Source organism: Ursus maritimus, unplaced genomic scaffold (assembly GCF_017311325.1).
Source record: "Ursus maritimus isolate PB19 unplaced genomic scaffold, ASM1731132v1 scaffold_34, whole genome shotgun sequence".
Taxonomy (NCBI): domain Eukaryota; kingdom Metazoa; phylum Chordata; class Mammalia; order Carnivora; family Ursidae; genus Ursus; species Ursus maritimus.
The window spans coordinates 5,846,250-5,871,793 of NW_024426008.1; the positions used below are offsets into that span (position 1 = coordinate 5,846,250).

Genomic DNA, 25,544 nt, shown 5'->3' on the forward strand with positions numbered 1-25,544 from the left:
GGGGGGGGGGCGCCTGGGTGGCTCAGTCGTTAAGCGTCTGCCTTCGGCTCAGAGCGTGATCCCGGCGTTATGGGATCGAGCCCCACATCAGGCTCTTCCGCTGGGAGCCTGCTTCTTCCCCTTCCACTCCCCCTGCTTGTGTCCCCTCTCTCGCTGGCTGTCTCTCTCTCTGTCAAATAAATAAATAAAATCTTAAAAAAAGAATAAACCGAACTGGCAGCTAAAATACTGAAATAACGGGAGTCTTTCTCACATTCACTTGGCAAACCTGTGAGAAGTTCCTTTGGTTCCGCGCTCTGAGAGTCCCGGTGAGTTGGCTTTGTAGCCACGCCCGGAGCCGGCCTCCCCCCGCCCCGTGGGGCGGGGCTTCTGGGGGTGGGGCTTGCCGGGGACCGGGACCGTCGGGGGCGGGGTCTGGGGCGCGGCGGAGCGCCCGGCCAGGAGGTGGCGCGTCAGGGACTGGCTTCGCCGGTTGCCCGGAGAACACGCTACAACAAAAGGCCCGAGCGGCGGCGGCGGCCGGGCGGAGCGAAGCTGGGTAGTTCTGCGCTGTGCTCGCCGCCGGAGACTCGGGCTTTCTCGAGCCGGTCAGTGAGTGGGGGGCCGGCCTGGCGGGGCCGGGTGCGGTGCGGCGCCCTCCCGCCCTACTGTCCCCGGCGCCCGCGCTCCAGCGCGCCGTTGCGGGGAGGGGGCGCCGCCTAGGGGTGGGGGGTCGGGGGCCGCTTCGGGACGGCTCGTGGGGTGGGGGGGCGGTTGGGGCGCCAGCAAAGCAGAGTAGGGCGCCGGAGGGGGCTGGGGTCGGTGCTGGAAACGCCGCCGAACGGCCAGGGGAAGTGGGGTCCCCGTTGAGGTAGAAGGGCCTGGGGATTAGGGACGCGCGGGAACGCCGGACGGAACCCCACTAAATCGGATCTTGTGTTTCTGGCGCTGGTGCTTCCAACTGCGGGAGCTGAAGGGGATGGGAGGAGGGCCCACCCACCCCCATGGGGGTTTCGCTTTGTCACAGGCCTCCTTTTTCCGTGCGGATGTTGAAACTTTGGTGCAACCCAAGCGCTGTAGAAGTCGGAAAGCCTCCTCCCTCAGAGGCAGGTTTCATTGAGAAAGAACGGTGCCCGAGTTCTTTCTTTGAAACACCTTATAAATAACACTTCGCGCCCTCCAAGTTTCCAGATTTTTGTTTTCCCACTTTACTTCCTCTATTCTCTATCTAGTTATGCATTTGGGACCTTTTCTGAGATATTTTGCGATTCAGTGCCCATTTGCTGGGAAGTTTCTTACGGAAATATTAGCAAACCACAATTTTTAGATGACCATTACTTCTGAAAAACCACGGTCACTGGATGGCAACAGTGTTTGGAGACATTTCTTTTTGATCAGTGACATGGCATCAGTGATCAAAGATTCTCTTGCCTTTCTCTGATTTCAAAACTCCATTGAGTATGCCTAAATATTACCAGCCAGTCAGATCTCACCTTTCCTTACATTTATTGGTGACATAATACATATGCTTCTGATGACTGCAGTTGATCAGAATCTAAAGCATAAGTGTTATGGATTTTTTAATCTTAAATTCTTGAATATTAATCTTTTGCAAGCCATAGGTTTAGGGACCCTTATTTATTAGAATAGAATAGATAGAATTTCTTTTGCCCTTGTAGCTAAGCTTTCCCATTTTAAAAACCTAGAAAGTGAAAATATCCCAATTACACTGCACCTTTTATTAGCAGTTTTGTTGAAAGTAGTTAGGTTTGGCTTAACATAGACCATGCATTTTGTTTTATTGTGATGGTGTAAATAAAAAAATAATCTGTATAATAAAAACTTCAAATGTAGGTGTTTAGAGACATTTGGAAGATGTTTAGAGACATTTGGAAGAACCAACTCATACAGCATCCTTGTAGTTTATTTGGAAAACTTTCCAGTACCAAGTGATTATGGCGTCCTTTAGGATCCAAGAAAAGATATATCATACATAGGAGTTTTTTTTCACAACTGATTTTAACTAGAATGATTAAAACTGCCAAGGTTAGGTGCATTTGTTTATTGTGGCCATTAAATATAGCACGTTGACTCTGTTTTGGGATTTTGCAGCCCAAGGGAGCTGATATTTTTTTACTCTCAGTGGGCTTTTAGTAGAGTGATGTATTTGTTATTGGGATCCTTTTCAGACTATCCGCTCACAAAATTATAATGCACAGTACTGCTGCAGAGTTTTTTAAAGGCTAGCGAATATTAAATATGTCCTTATTAGCATTTCTATAGCAAGTAGGGCTGAAGATGTTATTTTAGTCTATTAATAATCTACTAGGTTACTTAATGATACTGTGGAAGATTCCCCTTCTCTAAAGAGCCCAGCCACACCCCAAACTGATTATTTTTCATTATCTGCACTTAAACATCACCAAGACTACTTGTTACATTTTCTTTTTAGCTTTTTTTTTTTTTTTTAAGATTTTATTATTTGTTAGAGAGAGAGAGCACAAGCAGGGTGAGCGGTAGAGGCAGAGGGACAAGCAGACTCCCTGCTGAGTAGGGAGCTCAACTCAGGACTCGATCCCAGGACCCTAGGATCATGACCTGAGCTGAAGGCAGACGCTTAACCAACTGAGCCACCCAGGCATCCCTCTTTTTAGCCAAACATTCATGTAAAAGTTTTTATGAAAACTTAAGTTTTTACTTCTCTTGGGTATATACCCAAAGAGTGGAGTTGCTGGGTCAAATGATAACTGTGTTTTAACTTTCTGAGGAACTGCCAGACTCTTTTCTAAAGTTGGCTGCATCATTTTACATTTCCATCTGGAGTACGTGAAGGTTCTGTATTCTGTATGTTTTCACTGACACTTGTTTTTGTTGTTTTTTTAAAAAAATTATTTACTTATTTGAGAGAGAGAGAGAGTGGGAGAGAGAGAGCACGAGCAAGAGGGAGGACCAGAGGGAGAGGAAGAAGTAGGCTCCCCACTGAGCAGGGAGGCCAGTGTAGGACTCGGTCCCAGGACCCTGGGATCATGCCCTGAGCCGAAGGCAGATGCTTAACAACTGCGCCACCCAAGCGCCCCGATCTGTCTTTTAAAAAAATGTTTTAATATATTAATATCCATCTTCTTAAAAATTGAAGTGTACTTGACACACCCTATTATGTTAGTTTCAGGTGTACAGACAAGTCTATATGGTATGCTGTGCTTACCACAAGTGCAGCTCTCATCTATCACCGTACAACGCTATTGCAATACCATTGATGCTATGCTGTACTTTTATCCCTGTGACTCATTCATTTCATAACTGGAAGACTGTATCTCCTACTCCCCTTTACCCATTTTGCCCATCTCCCCAACCTGCTACCCTCTGGCCACCATCAGTTCTCTGTATTTATGGGTCTGATTCTGCTTTTTATTAGTTTGTTTATTTTGTTTTGTTCCCACATGTAAGGGAAATTATATGGGGAGCACCTGGCTGGCTCAGTCCATTGAGTGTGCAATTCTTAGTCTCACATGGGAGACTCGAGCCCCACATTGGGTGTAGAGATTACTTAAAATAAGTAAATAAACAAACAAACATTAAAAAGAAGGGAAAAAATCATATGGTATTTGTCTTTCTCTGTCTGACTTATTTCATTTAGCATAATACCTTCCATCCATGTTGTTGCAAATGGCAAGATTTCATTCACTTTTATGGCTGAGTAATATTCCGTTGCACACACATACATACACACACACACACCACATCTTCTTTATCCATTCATTTATTGATGCATACTTGGGTTGCTTCCATATCTTGGCTACTGTAAATAATGCTAATAAACAGAGTGGTACATATATCTTTTCGAATTAGTGCTTTTGTATTCGTTAGGTAAATACCATGTAGTGCGATTAGTGGATCATAGGGTAGCTCTGTTTTTAATGTTTGAGGAAGCTCCATACTGTTTTCCGAGTGGCTCACTAGTTCACATTCCCACCGATCGTGCTGGAGGGTTCCTTTTTCTCCACATCCTTGCTAACACTTGTTATTTCTTGTCTTTTTGAGTCTGGCCATTCTGACAGGTGCGAAGTGATACCTCATTGTGGGTTTGATAGCATTTCCCTGCTGGCTAATGATGTTGAGCATCTTTGCCTGTGCTCATTAGCCATTTTTCATATCTTTGAGGAACAAAACTTTTAAATTTGATTAAATCCATTTTATCTGTTCTTCCTCATAAAGCTTATTGCTTTTGCTTTTGGTGTTGTACCTGCCAAACCATTGCCAAACCCAAGGTTATCAAGAGTTACTCCTGTGTTTTCTTTTAAGAGTTTTATGAGTTTTAGCTCTTCCACTTAGGTCTGTGAACGACTTTGAATTAATATTTGTATATGATGTGAAGTAGGAGTCTAATTTCATTCTTATGCATGTGGATATCCAGTTGTGTCAACTGTTTGTTGAACACTGTTCTTTCCCCCATTGAATTGTCTTGGTGCTCTTGTCAAGAATCATTTGCCCATAAATATGAGGATTTATTGGGACACCTGGGTGGCTCAGGTGGTTAAGCATCTGCCTTCTGCTCAGGTCATGGTGAGGCATCAGGCTCCTTGCTGGGCGGGGAGCCTGCTTCTCCCTCTGCCTGCCACTCCCCCAGCTTGTGCGCTCTCTCCTTTCTCTCTCTCTCCAGCAAATAAATAAATAAAACCTTTAAACAATACATGAGGATTTATTTCTGGATTCTTAGTTCTTTTCCATTGATCTTTAAGTTTGTCTTATACCAGTACCTCATTGTATTGATTCCTGTTGCTTGGTTTTAGAATTGGGGAAGTGTGTCCTCTGACTTTGTTCTTTTTCAATATTATTTTAGTTATTCTGTGTCCCTTGAATTTCCGTAAGAATTTTAGGATCAATCAATAAATAAAAAAGAATTTTAGGATCAGCTTGTCAATTTCTGCAAAGAAGTCAGCTGGGATTTTGATAGGAGTTGCATTGAATCTGTAGACAAATTTGGGGGATATTGTCATCCTAACAATGTTAAATCTTTTTTTTTTTTTAAGATTTTTAAATTTTATTTATTTGACAGAGATAGAGACAGCCAGCGAGAGAGGGAACACAAACAGGGGGAGTGGGAGAGGAAGAAGCAGGCTCACAGAATAGGAGCCTGATGTGGGGCTCGATCCCATGACGCCGGGATCACGCCCTGAGCTGAAGGCAGACGCTTAACGACTGCGCCACCCAGGCGCCCCTCTAACAATGTTAAATCTTTGAACCCACGAACATGAGATGTTTTTCCATGTATTTAGATCTTCTTTACTTTCTTTAACAATATTTTATAGTCTTCAGAGTATAGGTTTTACGTCTTTTATTTCTAAGTATTTTATCCTTTTTGATGCTACTATAAATGGAATTGTTTTCTTAATTTATTTTTCAGGTTCATTGTAAGTATAGCTACCAATTTAATTTTTAATGTATTCTACGAGCGATTTTCAGAGATAAGTACAACATAAGAGTGGAAAAGCAGTTTTTCAGTTAGTTTTGATTATTTTTGAAAAAAAATTGATTTAAAGTTATAGAAATCCTTAAAACTATTTTCTTGGATTTATTTCTAATATTTGTGGCAAAGAGATGTAGCTATAAAATCTTATAAAGAGTTTGCTTTCAACACATGTGTACAATTACTCAATTATTTCCTTGCCTTAATTTTGTAACTCCCCAGTTATTCAATATTTAGATTAATGAACTGGGAAACATATTACTGCTACAGAAAGAATGGCATGATGGAATCCTATGCACTTATCTCTTAGCTTTATCATTTATCAACTCATGGCACTTACCCCTTAGAGTGTTTCGCAGCAAATCCAGACATTTCGTATCATTTCATCCATAAATTATAGGTATATTTTTATAAGATAGATTTACTTGTTGTAACTATCTCCTTTTGGAACAAAACCTGCTTTAACTGACTTTGTTTTAGAAGATGGTTAGTTTATTAGGATAGAGAAGTCCATAATTAAATTTTGTTTTTATTTTGATACACAGGAGTCCAGATCTTTCATAAAATGGATGTTTCTCACACTACATACTGAATATTAAGTAGAAAGTTATTTAGTAAAATCTAAGCTGCTATGGAAGAAATACCAGTAAAAGTTGCTGTAAGAATCCGACCTCTGCTGTGCAAGGAAGTTCTTCATAATCATCAAGCTTGTGTGAGAGTTATTCCAAACACCCAACAAATTATCATTGGGAGAGATAGAGTCTTTACGTTTGATTTTGTTTTTGGCAAAAATTCCACTCAAGATGAAGTTTATAATACATGTATAAAGCCGCTAGTGTTGTCACTCATTGAGGGCTATAACGCAACCGTTTTTGCCTATGGACAAACTGGATCCGGGAAGACCTACACCATTGGAGGAGGCCATGTTGGTAAGATTCTTATATTCGACTTTTATTTGAGACACTAGAGGGAAGCTAAAATATGACTACCTGACGCATAGTAGGTGCTCAGCATATTCACTGAATGAAATAATCTATAGGATAATCAGATGTGTTCATAAGATCATCATCTTTGAAAGATTTATTTTTAAATGTTGAAGTTTCATTCAATAGTTCAATTTGTGATTACATTTGATTAAGGAAACAAGTTTAAGACAGTGTTTAGTGTTCAGCCCTTTGCCATTTTTTCCCAGTCTTATTGAGATATAATTGACATATAACTTCGTATTAGTCCAAGGTGTACAATATAATGACTTGATATATGTATATAATGCAAAATGATTAGCACAGTAAGTTTAGTTAACATCAATCACATCACAGTTATAAAGTTTTTCTTGTGATAAGAACTTTTTTTTTTTTAAAGCTTTTATTTATTTGAGAGAGAGAGAGAGACAGCCAGCGAGAGAGGGGACACGAGCAGGGGGAGTGGGAGAGGAAGAAGCAGGCTCCCAGCGGAGGAGCCCGATGTGGGGCTCGATCCCATAACGCCGGGATCACGCCCTGAGCCGAAGGCAGACCCTTAACGACTGAGCCACCCAGGCGCCCCATAAGAACTTAAAAAAAAAAAAAAAGATTATTTATTTATTTATTTGAGAGATAGAGAGCTAGAGAGAGCACAAACAGGGTGAAGGGCAGAGGGAGGAGCCGACTCCCCGCTGAGCAGGGAGCCTGATGTGGGACTCAGTCCTGGGACTCCAGGATCATGACCTGAGCCTAAGGCAGACGCTTAACCTACTGAGCCACCCAGGTGCCCAAGAACTTTTAAGATCCAATATTTTAGCAACTTTCGAATACACAATATAGTATTGTTAACTATAATCTCCATGCTGTACTTTACATCCTCAGAACTTAACTTTTCTTATAACTGGAATTTTTTATGTTTTGACTATCGTCACCCATTTCCCCCACTTCCTGCCTCTGGCAACACTTTCTTGTTTTGAATAGAACTTAAAGTAGAAAGAAATGAGAGTTCTGCAACCAGAACTTCAGGGCAGTAAGAATTTATTACGTGGTGTAAGGTGTCTATTTTTCCCATTTTTAAGTCACATTTTTATTTTACTTTTTCAGTTTTATTGAGGTACAATTGACAAAATTGTACAAATATTTAAAGTGTACATCATGGTGATTTGATAAATGTATACGTTGTCAAAGGATTCCTCCAATCTAGTTAACATATCCGTCACCTCACATGTAAATATGGATTTCTATTTTATTTTTTTAAGATTTTATTTATTTATTTGAGAGAGAGCAAGCAGGAGAGCACGAGCTGAATGAGAGGCAGAGCAGAGAGCCCGATGTGGTGCTCAGTCCCAGGACTCCAGGATCATGACCTGAGCCAAAAGGCTTAACCGGCTGAGCCACCCAGGCACCCCTGGATTTCTATTTTAAATACTAAATATTTAGGATATAATTTCTCCTGCTTGTAATTCTAATTTGGAAAGGTGGAATCGCTAGAATTTCCTGTAGACTTGGAAGGAAACTTGAACATCATTGCTCTTTATTTCTAAGTCTGGAGTTGCAGCTACGGAGCGCTCAGCGAAGGACTTGTTCAGTTACAGGGCTAGCGACAGCTGGGATTGAAAGCCGCGCCTTCTGTTGAGATTGTTTACTGTATTGGTATTTTTCTACTAAAAGCAAACTTTTGAGTATTGTACATATATATGTATTCCTGTCCAAAATTATTGCTAGTATTCTGTATATGTGTAATGAAGCAATATATTTTCTACTTTCATACTTTACAAATATAGAATCTGTGACTTTCAGAAACATTTTTCATTACATGTAAGGATTGTGGGGAAGAATTGGAGGCTGGCTGTGTGGCTTGAGGAAGCCCTGACTGCAAAGATTAAATGGAGGGGCCATAAGTGCCCGTTAACCCCCGTCCCACCACCACCATTTTTAGAATCCCTGTTATACAGGATTTAGGACATTAAAGATACTAGATTATTTAGGTCTCAAAATAAAAAATTTCATCTTTCCACCGTAAGTTGTGTGTGTGTTTTTTTTTTTTAAGGATTGTAGCCTTTTTTTATTGGCAAATGTTTTATGATCTTTAAGACTCAGTATGTTCTTTATTCTAATAAGAGTTATAAAATGTTTAGAGCTTGGTGACTTAGTTATAGTATATTGCTTTTATTAAGAGGCCATGCATACAATTTTAATACCTTAAGGGAAAAAGTTATTAAGTTTATTTATTATCCTAAAATATTTTAACTGCTCTAAAATACTTTATACTTGGTAACACAATTAGAATCAGTTTTTGATTTTTTCCCCCTAGCTTTTTTTATTCTTTTTTTTTTAAATCATCTTTTTCATCATGATAAGTGTACTCTTTAATCCCCATCCCCTATTTCCCCATCACCCCCTCAGCCTCCCCTCCAGTAACCATTTTCTGTAATTAAGAGCCTGTTTCTTCGTTTGTCTCTTTTTCCCTTTGCTTGTTTGTTCCTTAAATTCTACATATGAATGAAATCATATGGTATCTGTCTTTCTACGACTGACTTATTTTGCTCAGCATTATACTCTTTAGCTCTCTCCATGTGCTTGCAAATGGTAAGATTTCATTCTTTCTTAATGGCAAATAATTCCATGTCATGTGTGTGTGTGTGTGTGTGTGTGTGTACACTACATCTTCTTTATCCATTCATCTGTTGATAGACACTTGGGCTGCTCTCATAGTTTGGGTAAATACCGAGTAGTGCAACTACTGGATCATAGGGTAGTTCTATTTTTAAGTTTTGAGGAACCTCCATACTCCTTTCCATAGTGCCCGCACGAGTTTGCATTCCCACCAATAGTGCAAGAAGGTTCCTTTTTCTCTATATCTTTGCCAACACCTGTCGTTTCCTGTGTTGTTGATTTTAGCCATTCTGACTGGTGTCAGGTGGCATTTCATTGTAGTTTTGATTTGTATTTCCCTGATGAGAGATGTTGAGCATCTTTTCATGGGTCTGTTGGCCACCTGGATGTCTTTTTTGGAGAAATGTCTGTTCATGTCTTCTGCCCATTTTTTTTTAAGAGGTTTTTTTTTGTTTTTTTGTTTTTTAAGATTTTATTTATTTGACAGAAAGATAGCTAGAGAGGAAACACAAACAGGGAGTGGAGGAGGGAGAAGCAGGCTTCCTGCTGAGCAGGGATCCTGATGCGGGGCCCAATCCCAGGACCTCGGGACCACGACCTGAGCTGAAGGCAGACTATCAATGACTGAGCCACCCTGGTGCCCCTGCCCATTTTTAAATCGGATTATTTGTTTTGGGGTGTTGAGTTGTATCAGTTCTTTATAAATTTTGGATACTAACCCTTTATTGGTGTTATTTGCAAATATCTTCTCCCATTCAGTAGGCTTCCTTTTAGTTTTGTTGACTATTTCCTCCGCTGTGCAGAAGCTTTCTATTTTGATGCAGTCCCAGTAGTTTACTTTGGCTTTTATTTCCCTTGCTGCAGGAGACGTATCTAGAAAAATGTTGCTACGGCTGATGTCAGAGACCTTACTGCCTGTCCTCTCTTCAAGGATTTTTATGATTTCAAGTCTTACATTTAGGTCTTTAAACCATTTTGAATTTATTTTTGTTTATGGTAAAAGAGGGATTTCATTCTTTTGCGTGTAGCTGTCCAGTTTTCCCAGCACCATTTGTTGAAGAGATTGTCTTTTTCCCATTGTATGTTCTTCCTTTGTCAAGGATTAATTGACCATATAATTATGGGTTTATTTCTGGGTTTTCTGTTCTGTTCTATTGATCTGTGTGTCTGTTTTTGTGCCAGTACCATACTGTTTTGATTGTTGCAGTTTTTTAAAATTTAAATTCAATTAATTAACATATAATGTGTTATTTGTTTCAGGGGTACAGGTCTGTGATTCATCAGTCTTATATAATACCCAGTGCTCATTACAACACATACCCTCCCCAATGTCCATCACCCAGTTACCTCATCCCTCCACCCTCCTCCCCTCCAGCAACCCTCAGTTTGTTTCCTATAATTAAGAGTCTCTTATGGTTTGTCTCCCTCTGTGGTTTCATCTTGTTTCATTTTTCCCTCTCATCCCCTATGACCTTCTGCTTGTTTCTTAAATTCCACATATGAGTGAGATCATATGATAATTGTCTTTCTCTGATTGACTTATTTCACTTAGCATAATACCTTCTAGTTCCATCCACGTCATTGCAAAAGGCAAGATTTCATTTTTTTGATGGCTGTGTAATAATTCTGTTGTATATATATACCACATCTTCTTTATCCATTCCTCTGCCGATGGACATCTGGGCTCTTTCCATAGTTTGGCTATTGTGGACATTGCTGCTATAAACATTGGGGTGCAGGTGCCCCTTTGGATCACTACATTTGTATCTTTGGGGTAAATACCCAGTAGTGCAATTGCTGGGTTGTAGGGCAGCTCTATTTTCAACTTTTTGAGGAACCTCCATACTGCTTTCCAGAGTGGCTGCACCACTCTGGGAACCAACAGTGCAGGGCGGTTCCCCTTTCTCCGCATCCTCGCCAACATCTGTTGTTTCCTGACTCGTTAATTTTAGCCATTCTGACTGGTGTGAGGTGGTATGTCATTGTGGTTTTGATTTGTATTTCCCAGATGCCGAGGGATGTTGAGCATCTTTTCATGGGTCTGTTGGCCACCTGAATATCTTTTTTGGAGAAATGTCTGTTTATGTCTTCTGCCCCTTTCTTGATTGGATTATTTGTTCTTTGGATGTTGAGTTTGGTAAGTTCTTTATAGATTTTGGATACTAGTCCTTCATCTTATATGTCATTTGCAAATATCTTCCCCCATTCTGTTGGTTGTTTTTTGGTTTTGACTGTTTCCTTTGCTGTGCAAAAACTTTTTATCTTTTTTTTTTTCAAGAACTTTTTATCTTGATGAAGTCCCAATAGTTCATTTTTGCCTTTGTTTCCCTTGCCTTTGGAGACGTGTCTAGCAAGAAGTTGCTGCAGCCAAAGTCAAAGAGGTTGCTGCCTGTGTTCTCCTCTAGGATTTTGATGGATTCCTGTCTAACATTGAGGTCTTTCATTCATTTTGAGTCTGTATTTGTGTATGGTGTAAGGAAATGGTCCGGTTTCATTCTTCTCCATGTGGCTGTCCAATTTTTCCGGCACCATTTGTTGAAGAGACTGTCTTTTTTCCATCAGATATTCTTTCCTGCTTTGTTGAAGAATAGTTGACCATAGAGTTGAGGGTGCATGTCTGGGTTCTCTATTCTGTTCCATTGATCTATGTGTTTGTTTTTGTGCCAGTACCATACTGTCTTGATGATAACAGCTTTGTAATAGAGCTTGAAGTCTGGTATTGTGGTGCCACCAGCTTTGGTTTTCTTTTTCAACATTCCTTTGGCTATGGGGTCTTTTCTGGTTCCATACAAATTTTAGGATTATTATTCCAGTTCTGTGAAAAAAGTTGAGGTATGGGATTACATCGAATGTGTAGATTGCTCTAGGTAGCATAGACATTTTAACAATATTTGTTCTTCCAATCCATGAGCTTGGAATGTTTTTCCATTTGTGTCTTCCTCAATTTCTTTCATGAGTATTCTGTGGTTTTCCGAGTACAGATCCTTTGCCGCTTTGGTTAGGTTTATTCCTATGTACCTTATGGTTTTGGGTGCAACTGTAAATGGGATCGACTTCTTAATTTCTCTTTCTTCTGTCTCATTGTTGGTGTATAGAAATGCAACTGATTTCCATGCATTGATCTTGCCACTTTATTGAATCTCTGTATGAGTTCTAGCAAATTTGGGGTGGAGTCTTTTGGGTTTTCCACATGAAGTATCATGTCATCTGCAAATAGTGAGAGTTTTACTTTTTCCTTACCAGTTTGGATGCCTTTTATTTCTTTATTTTGCCTAATTGCTGAGGCTAGGACTTCCAGTATTATGTTGAAAAAAGTGGTGAGAATGGACATCCTTGTCTTAATCCTGACCTTAGGGGAATAGCTCTCAGTTTTTCACCATCGATTATGATGTTGGCTGTCGGCTTTTCATAGATGGCCTTTATTATGTGGAGACCTACTCTGGACCTACTGTGCAGAGGGTTTTTATCATGAATGGCTGTTGTACTTTGTCAAATGCTTTTTCTGCATCTATTGAAATGGTCATATGGTTTTATCCTTTCTGTTATTGATGTGATGTATCACATTGATTGCTTTGTGAATATTAAAGTACCCTTGCATTGTGGGAATAAATCCCACGGTGTGATTTTTTAAATTCTATCATTGGATTCAGTTTACTAATATTTTGTTGAGGATTTTTGCATCTATATTCATGAGAGATACTGGCCTGTAGTTCTCTTTGTTTGTGGCATCTTTATCTGGTTTTGGTATCAGGGTGATGCTGGCTTCAAAGCATGAATTTGGAAGTTTTCCTTCCTCTTGTCTTTTTTGTTTGGAATGGTTTGAGAAGAATGGGTGTTAACTTTTTTTTTTTTTGAAGATTTATTTATTTATTTTAGAGAGAGAGCAAGAGCAGGGGGACAGGCAGGGGCAGAGGGAGACAAGCAGACTCTGCTGAGTGGGGAGCCTGATGTGGGGCTTGATCCCAGGACTCCAAGATCATGACCAGAGCCGAAATCAAGAGCTGAATGCTTAACTGACTGAGCCACCCAGGTGCCCTAGAAGAATGGGTATTAACTCTTCTTTAAATGTTTGGTAGAATTCTCCTCTGAAGCCATCTGGTCCTGGATTTTTGTTTTTTTGTGAGTTTTTGGGTTACTGATTCAATTTCATTGCTAGTGATTGGTCTGTTCAAAATTTCTATTTCTTCCTGCTTTGATTTTGGTAGGTTATATGTTTCTAGGAATTTATCCATTTCTTCTAAGTTGTCCAATTTTTTGTCATATAGGTTTTCATAATATTCTGTTATGCCTGTGGTGTTGGTTTTTATTCCCCCCCCTCCATTAGTAATTTTGTTTATTTGGGTCTCTGTCTCTAGACATTTTTCTAGGCATTTTAGAAATACACATGTAGTTTTTTTTCTTGTTGTTTTGTTTGTTTAATGAGTTATCATACCTGTGATTCTATAACTTTCTTTTTGCATTTGACAATATAAAATATTCCATTACTTCCCATTATGGGTCATAGAATTTCACTCATTTTTTGGACTACATAATATTCCACAGTTTGAATGGACCATAGTTCCTCCATTCCAGTATGAATGGACATTTAGGTTGTTTCTGATTTTTACTATCATAAAAAAGTTACAGTGTGTATCTTTGCATATTTAACTTTGCACCATTGTGTTAGTATTTGTATAAAATAGATTCCTAGAAGTGGATTTATTGAGTACAAAGAGAATGCACATTTAAAACATAAATAGATACTGACAAATCACCCTCCAAAAAGGCTGTACTGGTTTCAGTTCCTACCACCAATAAATGAAAGCCATTTGCTCATATCCTTGTCACTTACTGGATATTATAAATCCAAAATACATGTATTTTTGTCATCTAATAGGTGAAAAATTGTACTTTGTTGTTTGAAGTTATGTTTCTTGGTATATTAGTGACATTGGTTAACTTTTTTTTTTTTTTTTTAATCTCCCAGGCTGTTAAGGACACCAATTCTGGGTCAATCATGTGCTGTTTGATTTTTAAATAATGGTGTTTTTTTTCCTCCAATACAGAATTTATCGAGCATTTGTAGTGTCTAGGGTACCATGTTAGGCACTGTGGCAGAAAAATAATCTCTTATTTTTCAAAAGGTGCTTATTTACTAATATTCATTTTGCTACTTCTGAGAACCTTGGATTTACTGACTTGTACCGGGCATAACACTCTCTAGAAATTCTTGTGTGTTCTTTAAATAACAAAAAATAGCTAAATAATGGCTGTTGAGTTATAAAACTTTGCAAGTTCTTTCTCTGAAACAGTCTATCTCAGGAATGTAAGTATAACATTGAGAAATGTGATATTTAGGTTACTAAAATACATAGAAGCTTTATTATAGATATTTTTTGAAATTCAGCATTTTGATAAGTCTTTTCAATTATTGTGCTTTGTAATATGTTGAAGTGGGAATTGAATGAGCTATTTCAAATCAGCCTTATATTCTGGCTAATCCATAATGCATTTATTGCACTGTAATTTACACATAATGCTGTTGACTAGTTCCTGGAAACTCTCAAAAAAAGATCTTCAGGGGCACCTGGGTGGCTCAGTGGGTTAAGTGACCAGCTCTTGATTTCTGCTCAGGTCATGATCTCAGAGTCCTGGGATGGAGGCCTGTGTTGGCTCCAGACTCAGCAGGGAGTCGGCTTCCCCTCTCCTGCTCCCTGTGCCCCTCTCCCCACTCGCAAGCACACTCTCTCTAAAATAAGTGAAATAAATCTTAAAAAAAAAAAAAAAAAGCGATCTTCAATCTTCACTTTTTCCTTTGGATTAGAAAAGCCTACAGCTTCCTTTACTTGCCACATGATGGCAGTCTTGCATCTTAATTTAGGTGAAAGGCAGTCCAAGTTAATAGAGGTTCAGATTTTCAGGATGCTTCCCAAGATCTACACATTGGTAATTTTCAACCTGGAAGCTGTTTTTAAGGTTCATTTGCAAGCCAACCTTTTGTAGCTTGGAATGTATTTTCCGTGGAACGATGCTACAAATGGTGGGTAGGTTTCTAAATTGGCTTAACTTACTTAATCTTAAGTCTCAATTTATTCTTTCACTTATTTAAACTAGTAAGACTATTTTAAAAATTGTGGAAATCTTTACACATGAATTTTGCATTTTTGGTTTTAAAAAATTTGTAATATAGGTATATAAGAAACTATATTATAAATTTTGGGTTTTAGCTTTTCTTGTATTTGAATTTTCACATGTGCTTTCTTTCTCTAAATTTTTAGCTTCAGTTGTGGAAGGACAAAAGGGTATCATTCCTCGAGCTATCCAAGAAATATTTCAAAACATCTGTGAAAATCCTAACATTGACTTTAATATTAAAGTGTCTTATATAGAAGTATATAAAGAAGACCTAAGAGATCTTCTAGAACTGGAAACATCTATGAAGGATCTTCACATCCGAGAAGATGAGAAAGGAAACACAGGTAAAGTAGCCTACTTAGTTGGTAGCTTTCATTGGCAAATAGATGTGATTTAATTCAGTTTCTGGATATATTCCAAAGAATCTTTAACATAGACTTCGAAGCAAAATGCATTTGTTTTTACTTTAAAATTGAATAGCTTTTTGATTACCAATATCCATTAAATCATCCAGGCGAAACATAGTTCAGACAGGTTGGTAAGATAAAGTTACTAAGTTGTAACTCAAGGTACTTATTTTCTATAATTGCCCCTGCTCTGCGTTGATCTCCAGTGAGACTTTGAAATAGGCTAAATTCGTTTTCGTGTTTTTTTTTTCTCCCAGAGTTTTCCCCAGAGCAGGGATGGCTTCTTCCTTTGGTGTTTGTCCAAGTTGATCCAGAATTCTCCTTTCTTTCTCTTTGATTTTGTCCCAGCTCATCTACTGCCTCCTTTTTTTTTTTTTTTTTAAATTTGGAGTTTATGTGTTTGCTTCTCCATATTGACACTTACCTGGCCTTTGTTGTGCTTCTCAAGGTCTGACTTTCTGTGCTAACAGCCTGTTAATTTCATTAAATATCCATTTGTTTGGAAGTGGAAGAAGGCTAGAATGGGTCAAAATACAAGTATTTTAAAGAATAACACTTTCTGCTTTTCTGACTTAAAGGGTAACATGCTCAGTGTAGAACACTTTGAAAACATAGGAAAGTTTAAGGAAGAAAGTTGGAGATCATCATTAATCCCAGAACCCAGAAAGAGCAACTTCTGTTTTTGGTGTGTTTCCTTCCAGATTTCTTTTTCTGTGCACATATAAATTTTTTTTAATATACTTACAGCCTTTCGTATAACATTGCATCTTATTTTTTCACACCATTAAATATTTTTCAAACTTATGACTCTTCGTGGTCATGTGGTAATTTTGTCTCCTGAATGTATTATACTTTTTATTTTTTATTTTATTTTATTTTTTTTAAAGATTTTATTTATTTATTCGACAGAGATAGAGACAGCCAGCGAGAGAGGGAACACAAGCAGGGGGAGTGGGAGAGGAAGAAGCAGGCTCATAGCGGAGGAGCCTGATGTGGGGCTCGATCCCATAACGCCAGGATCACGCCCTGAGCCGAAGGCAGACGCCTAACTGCTGTGCCTTCCAGGCGCCCCTGTATTATACTTTTTAAAATTAATGTTCCATTGTTGGACATTTAAGCTGTTTCTAGATTTTCACTATTATTAATAACACCGACTTGGATATGTTTCTCTCTTCGGAAAGTTATTTAGGTAGAACCTTCCTTGGGGATAAAGGATCCTGCCTGAGGAGTGACTGACTCCTTGAGGAAATTTCCTAGCAGTTAGGAAAGTAAGATCATTCAGACTGCCTGCAGGGGGCAGTGAAGTTTGTTGCCTTATTGGCCCTGTCTTGGCAGCCGTGGCATTCCTGGATGTTTGGAGAAATTGGTTTTTGTTTTGTTTTTTTAGAAAGAAAGCAGACATGATAGTTTATGGTCTTAGTAGATAATTCAGTGTAGTTTACCTTTTCTGGACAGAATTCAGGCCAATGTTTTGAGCTTCTGTATCGTATAAAATGTAATTGGATATTTTTATCTTTTGTTAAGAAGATACAAAAATAACACGTTTATTGTAAAATAGTCAAATAATGCAGAAGTATACACTATCACTCCTGATAAACTTAAAGGCGAATATCAATTCTCTGAAAGTTTTGGAAAGATGCAACAAATTGTCTTAAGACAAATTGCCGTATGTCTTATATAATGTCCCACTCATGACCAAAATGTTATTTATTTGTTTGGCATATTTATTTAGCTCCTCAGTGTGAAGCAGTGGTTGGTCTTCAACCTGGATGCTGCACCATTAGTATCACCGTGGAAGGTTTTTCAGAAATACTGATTTCTGGGGGCGCCTGGGCACCTTCCAGGTGATTCACAACTGGGTTGAGGACCATAGATAGTGCTAAGCTGCAGCCTAACAGAAAAATTTTATGGAAGTTATCATTTGATTTACAGTTACGTTGTCCTATTTTATCATTGCTGATATTTTAGCGTTCTCTGTTTGTAGTATAGGTATTTTAGAACTTTAAATGTATTTGGTTGTTAAAAAAGGTGTCATGTTGGAAATAATGAAAGCAAAATGATTATTTTTCAAAAGGACAGTGACATGACAGGATCTGAATAAAGAGGAAGCATGACCTATAACCAAGCACAGAATCAGGAGCGTTACAATGGGGCGCCTGGGTGGCACAGCGGTTAAGCGTCTGCCTTTGGCTCAGGGCGTGATCCTGGCGTTATGGGATCGAGCCCCACATCGGGCTCTTCTGCTGTGAGCCTGCTTCTTCCTCTCCCACTCCCCCTGCTTGTGTTCCCTCTCTCGCTGGCTGTCTCTATCTCTGTCGAATAAATAAATAAAATCTTTAAAAAAAAAAAAAGAATCAGGAGCGTTACTGCTCTGATTCAAATCCCAAATCCACCTACTTCTTTTTGAAATATGTTTGAATATAAACAAATAATGTGGGCAGTAAGCTTTGGTTTATTTTTGGTTCTTATTCTGCTATTCTTGAAATAGAAACTTTTTTGCCTCTTTTGAATTGCCATCACTTTTGTTTACCTTGTACTCTGCTATTATGTAGGGCATACCTGTTTTTAAAACGAATAACCCATTTTATTTATATCAAAATTGTCATTTATCATTGGTTATGACCACACAATACCAAAAACCTTAAACCTAAGGATGGTTTGAATAGTAACAAAACTCAAAAGACACATTTCTTTTAATTAATCTACTACTGATTCTTTTGAGTTATATATTTAATTAACCTCTTTTTTAAAATAAGTCTATTAGATTCTACAAATAAAAATCCTGAAATAAAGAGTTTTTCTTAAAAAAAATAAAAAAAAATTTTAAAAAAGAGTTTTTCTTTTGTCAGTCATCTTAAAGAATTGGGTGTGACTCCAAAGAAACGAGGTTGTTTAAAATATATATATATATTACATCTTGTAGAATGTAAATATCAAAATGAGTGCTATCTATTAAAATAGTTCCTTTGGGAGATTATCTAAAATTCCTTAATGATATTGCTGATGTCACTATAGTTTGAAATGCTACTGGTTAATTTATTTTTAAGAGCTTTTCTTAGCCTGGGCAGTTTAGCAAATATTAACTGTTGTGTGGTTAATGTAACTATACTGGGTTTTGATTAAGATTTGGTTTAAAAACTTGCTGTTGCTGTTTCAAGTGATTGTTGGGGCCAAAGAATGCCAGGTGGAGAGCGCAGATGAGGTGATGAGTCTCCTGGAGATGGGGAACGCAGCCAGGCATACAGGTACCACCCAAATGAACGAGCACTCCAGTAGGTCACATGCCATTTTTACCATCAGCATTTGTCAAGTGGAGAAAAACACAGAGGCAGCTGAAGACGGATCGTGGTACTCCCGTCGGCAGATTGTCTCGAAGTTCCACTTTGTGGACTTGGCTGGCTCCGAAAGGGTAACCAAAACAGGGAATACTGGTGAAAGGTTCAAAGAATCCATTCAGATCAACAGTGGGCTGTTGGCTTTAGGCAACGTCATCAGCGCTCTCGGGGACCCCCGCAGGAAGAGTTCACATATTCCATACAGGGATGCGAAGATTACCCGGCTCCTGAAAGATTCCCTGGGAGGCAGTGCCAAGACTGTCATGATCACTTGTGTCAGCCCATCCTCCTCAGATTTCGATGAGTCCTTAAATTCCCTCAAATATGCCAACAGAGCCCGCAACATTAGGAACAAACCCACCTTAAACTTCAGCCCCGAGTCAGACCGAATGGACGAAATGGAGTTTGAAATCAAGTTGCTCCGAGAAGCTTTGCAAAGCCAGCAGGCCAGCATCAGCCAAACCAGCCAGATCCATCAAGAGGAGACTCCTGATAAAAACAGGATCCATTCGCTCGAGGAGCAAGTTGCTCAGCTCCAAGGAGAATGTCTGAGTTACCAGAATTGCATCGAGGAAGCCTTTACCTTCCTGGTGGACCTAAAGGATGCTGTCAGACTGAACCAAAAGCAGCAGCACAAACTGCAGGAGTGGTTGAACATGACTCAGGAGGTCAGGAAGGCGGTTTTCACCTCCTTCCGAGGGAGCCACGGCCTTGGCCACCTGGAAGCAGGGCCTCAGCATGTCACGGTCCTCCAGCTGAAGCGAGAGCTTAAGAAATGCCAGGTACGTGGACGTGGACACCTTTTGTTAGTGACTTGTTTAAGGACCCCTTTTCTTGGGCAAGGGGCATTTCGGAATTTCAGAAGTTTTTCAAAAGGATTACGTGTAACATGTCCTTTGCCTTTGCTCAGTTTCTTCTTCCCATTTCCTACTGTTTTGTCCTCTTAATCTACACCCTTCTCAGCTCCTTCTCCTTTCTCGTTTAATAACTTACTATATGTATGAAGCAGAATCTTGCGGACCTGCTCATTAGTTTAGAGGATGAAGAGGAACACAGTTTCAGAAACAAAATGAAGTTGTACGTGAGTGGGTCTTTATCTCTCTCTGGGTCAGTGGTTCTTGAAGGAAAAAAAATACTTCATCCCTTGAGTGTGGAATGTTGATTTTTTGAACAAACAAATCCTCTTATGTGACAGTATTTAAGGAATGTAGGTACATGTATTCATAATATATATATGTACGTTGAGTTTAGAATTAAGTTTCGCACTTTCCATTCAAAAACAGTATGTGAAGATTTTGTGTCACTGAGGAAATCGTAGAAAACAAGATATATCCAGTTCTCCTTACGTGGAGTTTGCAGTCTGGTGGGCAAATGGATATTCCGCCAGTTTTTGGAAATAGGAAAACGTATAGTTAAAACCATAGCTTTCTAGTTAGAAATCTTTCCTCAATACCTTTTTATATATTTTAGAAAGAAACCTCTATTACAGCAGTTCTTGAATTTTTTGTTCACAATTTTTTAAAAATTGAGGTCCCCTAAAGAGCTCTTGTTTATGGGGATTGTATCTATTGATATTTACCACATTAGAATTAAAACACAAAAATTTAAATGATTGATTTACTCAAAACTAACAATAATAACCTGATTACATGTTAAATAAAGAACTCTTTTTTCATGAAAGATAACTATTTTCCGAAACAAAAGAAGTTTAATAAGAGTGGAATTCTTTCATATTTTACTTGTTTGGCTTAATAGAAGACAGGTGGATTTTCATATCTGCTTCTGCATTCAATTTGTTGCAATATGTTGTTTTAGTTGACGTACATGAAGAAAATCCAGCTTCATATAGATTTGTAGCTGGAAGGGAGGAAGCTTTTAATGGCTTTTTCAGATAATTATGGATATTCTTCTTTGCTATTACACCAAAACTCAACCAGTAGAGATTTCCTAAAGGTTACTTGCCATGTGGAATTTGAAACTGGCTTTTTTACATTAATATTTATACCTTAAAATTCACTGATCTTTATCTTATACTTTGAATGGATCTTTCATCCACATGATTCTGAACTGTCACTTATTGGTCATTTGGAAAATATTTGTTTACTAAATTATGCAGGTCTTCCAAACGTTGACACATTTCATTAGACAGTATCAAATAATTACAATTCACTAATCTTACCCACAGATTTACCAGCAAGGTCTTTAAGTATTGGAAGCTGTCAAACTCACAGCAGAAATGGTTTCCAAAATTCTAACTTTTGCGTGAAACTTGAATTTTATCACTTGCAGCAAATATTGTTGTTTTCCTTGAAATGATGGTTTTCAATTTTGAGAAAATGTTTGTCACATACCCAGGTGTGAGTAACCATAGTTGAGCTGTCATATTTTAGAATAAAAATAGTTCCCCGTGAAAAATGTGGCTAGTTCAGCGTGCAACTCAGTTGCACAAAATTTTTTTCCCATAGATAACCGTCACCCTTCCTTACACAGCAGAGCTAGCTTTGGAATGCCTCCCATTTTGTCACACGGAATACTAAAGAGTACTCATAGGTTGAGATTGAATAAAATAATTTTTATTGCTTCATCAAGATAGTCTGCAGTGAAACCGGCATTTGTTTGTGTTGTGAGTGCGTGGCAGTGAGGAATACGGTGACTCCTAGCACAGGCTGGTGACACTTCTGTATTCATGCAAGGAGCCAGCAGTTTTACCCGCCCTTATGTACCATCAGTGCAAATGTCACCATGGTAAACAGGACAAATATTGCCCTAGCATTATTAGGAAAATAGTTTTGATCTCTTGGATGCCCCAAAAGGACCTAAGGGACACGCCGAGAGGGTCTTTACTGAACACGCTATAAGGACTGCTGTTTGATCTCGGAGCTTCTGATATTTAAATATAAGCATTTAAAGTAATACTTCTAAAATCATGATTTTTTTTTTTTTAATGTAGTAACTCTGCCCTACCTTCTTCATAGATAGAGCAGGCCTGGCCCTTCGTCCTTGGTGTAAGGAACTGGCAGAACGGAAGTATGGTTGAGGGGAAGCTTGGACTTTGGCACACTGTAGGAGTTGGCAGTAGAAAGTGCTTCTCCTTCCTGCTGCTGAGGTGGCTGGAAGTGGAAACCCATAAAACCCCCTGGTTGAAGTTGGGGTGGAGAGTAACTTTTTCTCTCCATCTGTGGAAAACTCTGAATTGAGCTTGCTCTAGATGATGTATTCCGGATTAAGACTTCCCAGAGATTTTAACAGGCTTGGTGAAAAAGGGCATCATGAGCAGATGGTTTTCGAGAATGCTAGTTAGATTTTGAAAGTGCTAGTGTGTGTTATTAATCTCAAAGTGAGAGATAGAACGTTCAGTATTTCCCAATTTAAAACGATGGATTCTGTCTTTTTGGTCTACAATCTTGCAGGACTCGTAATCTTGGATACCACTAAGTAGCAAATAGAGAAATGACAGCTGTCATTCCTCACCCCATATGTCTCTTTAAAAAGTTGTTTTCTAAACTTCCTTTTCTGTTCTTCTTTTCTGTGAGAGACAGAATAACATAATAGTTGGGAATCTGGGTACCAACCCCCCAAGATTTGAATCCCAACTCCTCTGCTTACTCTGTGCCCTTGGGCAAATACTTCGCCTCTCTGTGCTTCCCCATCTGTAAAATAGAAACAATAGTAACAAGCACCTTGTAGGGTTATTGTGAAGATTATTAAAGCACTAGTTCCCATAAAACGATGAGAAGGAAGCCTGGCCGGGAGTAAGGCTCCGTGAATGTCGGGTCATTATTATCTCCTCATTTATTTTTCACCTGCCTGGGCCAACGTTACATAGCAGTGCAGCTAAGTGATTGGACTTAGTAGTTGTACGTAGGGCCACTTGCCAGGGGTTACTGTGAAGACTGCTTGATAAACTCTATGCAGGGGGAGGCGTGGACATTCTCTTAGCTCAGCCCTGCTTTTTTTTGAGCCTGTTTACAAAAGCATGTAAGTACTTTAAAAAAAATTCCTAGCCAAGATGAGATTGTGGGCCATCTCGCAGGTAGAATTACTGCCAGATTGTTGCCAGGGAAGTAAGTGTCACTTCCAAGTTACCATCTTCTCCTTTTTGAGGTGCTGTCAAGTAGTGTTGGAATCCTTGGTTTTAGCTATTCGTCAATTATTAGAACACTCCATCCCCTAATAAATACCCCTTAAAGGACTCTGTTGCCTTTTTATTCCATATTTTGAATACAAGAACAGTATGTGGGGTGCTTGGGTGGCTCAGTAGTTAAGCGTCTGTCTTCGGCTCAGGTCATGATCCCAGGGTCCTGGGATTGAGCCCCGCATCAGGCTCCACGCTCAGCGGGAAGCCTACTTCTCCCTCTCCTGCTCCCCCTGCTGGTGTTCCCTCTCTCTGTCCAGTAAATAAATAAAATCTTTAAAAAAAAAAAAAAGAAAGAACAGTATGTGAACATGAATTTACTCAACAGTTAAACACTTTTAAATAAATAATAAATGATATAGCTGTAGTTTATAAAGCATATGTAAAAATAGTCGAATACGCAGTACTGGGAGACAAACTACATTTTTTTAAAAATTTTATTATAGAGAGAGACAGAGGGAGAGAGAGAGAGCAGGGGGAGGGGCACAGGGAGAGGGAGTGAGAGAAAATCTCCAGCAGACTCCCTGCTGAGCGCAGAGCCTGACGTGGGGCTTGATTGCAGGACCCTGAGATCATGACCTGAGTGGAAACCAAGAGTCGGACGTTCAGCCAACTGTGCCAGCCAGGCGTCCCGAGACAATTACATTTTAAGTTCAAATGCACAATTAAGTTTATCGTAAGAGAGGATATTAGCCAACGAGAATTATAGTTCTATCTTATTTATGAAAGAAGTCACATGGGTCATATAAACATATAGAATCATAAGGACCATGGGTCATGTGTCCTGTCCTTATTTGGTCATTTGAGGATCCCAAGCAGAGAAAAGAAGGGCCTTGCCCTAAGTGCTGCTGTGAGGCTATGATAAAATCAAGGTGGGTCTCAGTCAGTGGGTTCTCAGTGGAGGGGCCCATCTACCCCGATGCCATTGCCTGAGAAATCACATACATACCCTGTTTCTGTGAATTAAATCTTATGTAAAGTGAACACTGGATTTTGCACATCAGCTCGTTCTTGTCTTTTCGTGTAGTTTAGTAGAAGGCCCATGAGCTTTGGATCCATTAGACCCTGGGGTAGAAGGTCAGGAGTTTGGTTTATCCACTGTGTTATCTTGGGGAGAGGTTTTAGTCTCTTAGTTTCTTCATGAAAAAGGAACCCTATCTATTCAGTGAGATAGAATGTCAAGTCTCTATTTGGCATAGAATAGAATCTTGACAAATGTTAAATTTCTGTTTATTTAATTTAAAAATTGTTTTAAAGTATTATTTGCATATCCCAAGTTTATTTGAAAACAGGTATAATTTACTGGAAATTAAGAAAACTCTTTGCTTAACCATATTTTTAGACATTTTCAAAGTATCTCTTCATAGCGAGAGTGCATAAAATTAGCAAATATGCCTTGTTTAAAAATCCAAATGCATTTTTAACGCTATAGGTCAGTTTGGAAAGTGTGACCTCTTTGATTTTTAAAAACCCACATGAAAAATCTCATGGCAATTCTAGCAAACTTGTAAAAATTTTATAGCGTGTGCTCTAGAAACTGAGTCACTTTTTTGTTTTAAAATTCAGGAAATAAAACCGGGAAAAATTTTCTGTCTTTATAGTAATTCTTAGGTTATAGCCACAAAAGGTCCTCAACACTCTTTCTGTCTTTCTCATAAAGAGAACAGAAAAAAGTTGAAAGTGAATGGGATAAGAAAAACTTCAAGAGACGTCGTCAAACCATCAGTAAATCCCAGTTTCTGTGGTCTTTTCTGGGCTCTCTTATTTTCCATGGTGAATCTCTTGTGCTTTCTTTCCCTCTGCCCAGTGTGCGCTGGCTGCTGACGAAGTCGTATTTAATCAGAGAGAACTGGAGGTGAAGGAGCTGAAGAATCAAGTGCAAATGATGGTCCAGGAAAACCAAGGCCACGTCGTGTCTTTGAAAGAAGCACAGAAAGTGAATAGATTGCAGGTAGAGTTTCTTAACAGATCTAGTGCTGTAGGTTTAGTTGAAATAGTACTTAACTAAACAGCGTTTTAAGTGGTAAATGGGAGTGTTTACAAAACTAGGTTTCAGTTGAAGTTTCAGGCAACTCAAAGTGTTATTACAGGTTTTCCCCTAAATTGGCGTAAGGGGAAAACGTTTTTATTGTTACCCTGACTTACCCTTCACAAATAAGAAGGTGATACCCAGAAACTTAATTTGCACATGAGATTATGGTTACCTTTTCTCCGCCTTTTTCCATCCTGTTGTTTGCCAAGGTAACAGGCAATGTGATGTTGTTAAGAGTTGGAAGGTAAACATACACTTTAAAATTGATTAGATTATCCTTTCGTACTCTCAATGGTTCGCTCTTGAACTTTGGTTAGATCTTTCAACTTTTCTGTCTTAGCCTCCCTATTATTAGCCTGAATATGCCTGCATGGAACATGGTACGTCCCTAAATATTAGACTCCCTGGCTGTGAACAGCTGCCTCCACCCCTGCACCCCCAAACAGCTAATTTCATTTGAGGCCTTTAGCTTCCTATCAGGGGGCAGCTACTATTCC

The 25,544-nt window shown here is 39.0% G+C and overlaps 1 protein-coding gene across 1 annotated transcript in view; it reads left to right on the top strand.

Moving 5' to 3' along the window:
* The first annotated feature begins 437 nt into the window (after positions 1 to 437).
* KIF27 (kinesin family member 27) overlaps positions 438 to 25,544 on the top strand; it is an 80,572-nt gene continuing 55,465 nt past the window's right edge. Inside the window, exons 1-5 of the mRNA XM_040620200.1 lie at positions 438 to 587; positions 5,992 to 6,375; positions 15,282 to 15,482; positions 18,704 to 19,662; positions 24,823 to 24,966. Coding sequence (XP_040476134.1) covers positions 6,078 to 6,375; positions 15,282 to 15,482; positions 18,704 to 19,662; positions 24,823 to 24,966 — 1,602 coding nt within the window. The 5' untranslated portion in view covers positions 438 to 587; positions 5,992 to 6,077. The remainder of the gene's footprint in view (positions 588 to 5,991; positions 6,376 to 15,281; positions 15,483 to 18,703; positions 19,663 to 24,822; positions 24,967 to 25,544) is intronic.